The sequence below is a fragment of the Trichechus manatus genome, unplaced genomic scaffold, assembly GCF_000243295.1.
Source record: "Trichechus manatus latirostris isolate Lorelei unplaced genomic scaffold, TriManLat1.0 scaffold00142, whole genome shotgun sequence".
Taxonomy (NCBI): domain Eukaryota; kingdom Metazoa; phylum Chordata; class Mammalia; order Sirenia; family Trichechidae; genus Trichechus; species Trichechus manatus.
In genome coordinates this window covers 3,527,111-3,530,335 of record NW_004444078.1, presented here as the reverse complement: position 1 = coordinate 3,530,335, position 3,225 = coordinate 3,527,111, and the positions used below count along the sequence as shown (strand labels likewise).

Here is a 3,225-nt window from a genome sequence, read left to right as displayed (position 1 = left end):
AACGGGAAAAGAATGCGATGCACTAGACTTCAGAGTTGGAGGTTTGAAAAGGTAAAAGCAAGGCCCTCAGAGCTGTAGAGACTCTGTGGGAACGTCTGTGATGCTCAGAGGAAGAGGACAAAGTGGCAGTTAAAGAGACGAGCATATAGCTGTGCAAGAAGTAGAAAACTACTTTTCCACCCGAGCAGTTACCTCGCAGGCACGAATCAGTTGGCACAGGACGATGGCATCATCTCCAAGCGACCCAATCGTAGTTCAAGAAAGGCACGGCCTACGGTGGGAGGAGAGGTCACGTGATTCATTATAGGCCACCTTTCCCTTGTAACAGAACAAACGATAGAGTCGGATTGACAAAGCCGGAGAGAAATGTATCTGTACTTAATAATCGTGTAGAGGTGTCTAATATATTCTCTCTCTGTGTTTTACTCTTTCCTTTTTAACATGTGTCCTAGTTTGACGTTGCCCAAACAAAAGATGGCGGCACGGGCGCTGGGTCCTACCATAGCGGCTCCGGCCTAGAGAAGCCCTATTGGAGTAAAGTGGCTCAGTATAGGAAGTTCGGGGCGGGGCCAGTGATCGGGAGATCTGCGTCTGCGCGAAGATGGTGGAGGAGGAGAGTCTCCGCGTGGTTCGTTGCGGCGGCAGTGAGTTGAACTTTAGGAGAGCAGTGTTCTCTGCGGATTCTAAGTATGGCACCTTGTCGAACGGGCTGAGAGGCGTAAATCTTCGAGAGGGTGGGGAGATAACTGTCAGAGGCGCGTCTGAAGTCGCCAGCCTACGGATCGGGACACTGGGGCAGGGGCGCGTTAGCGGGAGACCCCGGGGCCCGCGCGCAGGGTCCGGTGCCGGTGTACTGTAAGAGGAGTCTTTCGGCACCTCAGGCTTGGGCGCACCTCCCCGTCCCTGGACAGGTCTCCTGAAGGTAGATTGAGGTGTACATGGGCGGGCCCACGTGTTGTGGGCTTGGCGTTAGGGTGGCTGCAATATGGTCCAGGCACGGATGTGTATGCCACTGCGCTTGCAATACCATCAGAAGTATCCTTACTGTTTGGTATAGCATCGTGTGTTAGAATTATTGAACCTTTAAGGATTCCGCTTTTCCCATGCTTCACCCTGAAAAAAAATAAGGCACTTTGGCAACATTTTTGGAGATTTATGTGAAAACTGATGTAGACTCTGCGGGATAAAAAGTTAAATTAAACCCAACCACTGCCTGAGTTTGAAACCCAGTTCTTCCATTGTGTGACCTCGACAGGTTTCTTAGTCTCTGCCTCAGTTGTCTCGTCTGTAAAATGGGGATAATACTTAGTAACACATCTCACAGGGTTGTTGGGAGGATTAAATGCCTTAATACACATAAAGCTTGTAAAACAATGCTTGGCATTTAATGGGTCAATGTACATCAGCTACCATCATTATTATCTTATCATTATCTAGAAGTAACACATTGTAGTAAGAAAAGTTTTTCAAATAATGTAAGGATAGAGTGACACTAAGTAAAGCACTGTCTTAGAAGAGTGGAAATATTAGAAGAGTGGGAATAGTATCTTAGGAAAGTTTATGTCCCCCACAGTATCTTGCACGTGGGTGTATGGCAGATGTTGAATACACGTATGATTGAAGGCGCTTTCATGAATTTTCTTTAAAATATTAAAAAGAAAAATTCAAATTCTTAGTTTTAGAAAGTTAAAAATGGTTTTGTTGATACTCATGAATCAGAGAAGGAAACTGAAGCTCTGAGAGTTTGCCAAAATTCTACTGCTTTGGACTAATATCCAGGAATCCAGTTTCTTCTCCGCTGGACTGTTTTCTGCAAGTGTTCATTTCGAGGTCTGTTGTTTCATTTGCTAAACCCTACAATTCACTTTTAATATGTGTCATACTTAACGTGTAACAGGCTGAGATGACAAGAGCTAAGAGTTCAAATACTGTTTCAACCTTTAGGGATATGGATGGAAGGCATTCCAGGTAGGGGACAGCACAAGCAACAAGGGTGGAACCAAAAACCAAACCTGTTGCCTTCAAGTCGATTCCAACTCATTGGCATGTTTATATTGAACAGCCTGTGATGCAGTTAGCTAGTAAGAGTGGTGTATGAAGAGAATTAGTGGTAAATGAGTTGGAAAGAGAACTTGGAGCCAGTTCTTGGTTGTTTGACCCAAAGACAGTGTTGCTGTTTTTTGTTTGTTTTGTTTTGTTTTTATTCTCTAAGTAAAGGGGAGGGATGTAACATGACTGTTTTTTTCAGACATATTAATCTGAAAACCATATGTAAAACTATATGTGTTGGAAAGTAGAGAGATGGGTAGACTAGTATACTCAAGGTACAGCAGTGGCCTAGAAGGAAGGAGTCACATAATGAAAGTTTCCCATCAGTAGTAGGATCTTGCAAGACTGACAGGAATTTCCCCCACCAGTGACATTGCGGGGAGGGCATTCTAGCAAAGGGAAGAGCTTGATTTGGGGGTGGGGAGGCAATGCATGTATTATCAGTATAGTTGCAGCATAGGGAAATGGTGGAAGTAAAGACCAGGGGTTAGAAGGCTAGTGCAGGCATCCAAGCAAGAAGTAACTTTGGCCTGAACTAAGATAGTACTGAAGATGGAGGGAAGAGACAGGTTTTTGGAGTGATTTTGCAATTAGGATTAACAGGGAGAGGTGTTTAGGTCAGTTTGGGGCCTATTGAGTTTAAACCTCAAAAGCCAAACCTATTGACATCGAGTTGATTCCAACTCACAGCTACCCAGTAGTGACCCTGTAGGACAGCGTAGAACTGTTGCATAAGGTTTCCAAGAAGTGGCTGGTAGATTCAAACTGCCAACCTTTTGCTTAGCAGCCGATCTCTTAACCTAGCCATAGCTAGTGGTCAGGTCTGAATTCTGGGGAATTTAGGGACACAGATTTTTTGTTATGTATATGCCTGTTGCCGTTGAGTCAATTCCAACTCACATCGACCCTGTTAGACAGAGTAGAACTGCCCCATAGGGTTTCCAAGGCTGTGATCTTTACAGAAGCAGATTGTCAACATATTTCTCCTGTGGAGCAGCTGGTAGGTTTGAACCGCTGACCTTTTGGTTCACAGCCGAGCACTTAACCACTGCACCACGAGGGCTCCTTTATTATCTATATTAAAAAAAAAAAAAAAACTTGTTGCTGTCAAGTCATTTCTGACTCATAGCAGCTCTATAGAACAGAGTAGAACTGCCCCATACGGTTTCCAAGGAG

At 44.6% G+C, this 3,225-nt stretch overlaps 1 protein-coding gene across 2 annotated transcripts in view; it reads left to right on the top strand.

Moving 5' to 3' along the window:
* Window positions 1–376: 376 nt before the first annotated feature.
* Window positions 377–3,225, top strand: part of WDR75 (WD repeat domain 75) — a 38,081-nt gene continuing 35,232 nt past the window's right edge. Inside the window, exon 1 of one of the 2 annotated variants that reach the window (XM_023739894.1) lies at window positions 377–687. In XM_023739894.1, coding sequence (XP_023595662.1) covers window positions 602–687 — 86 coding nt within the window. In that variant the 5' untranslated portion in view covers window positions 377–601. The remainder of the gene's footprint in view (window positions 688–3,225) is intronic. The other variant, XM_004385590.2, reaches the window with a different exon arrangement.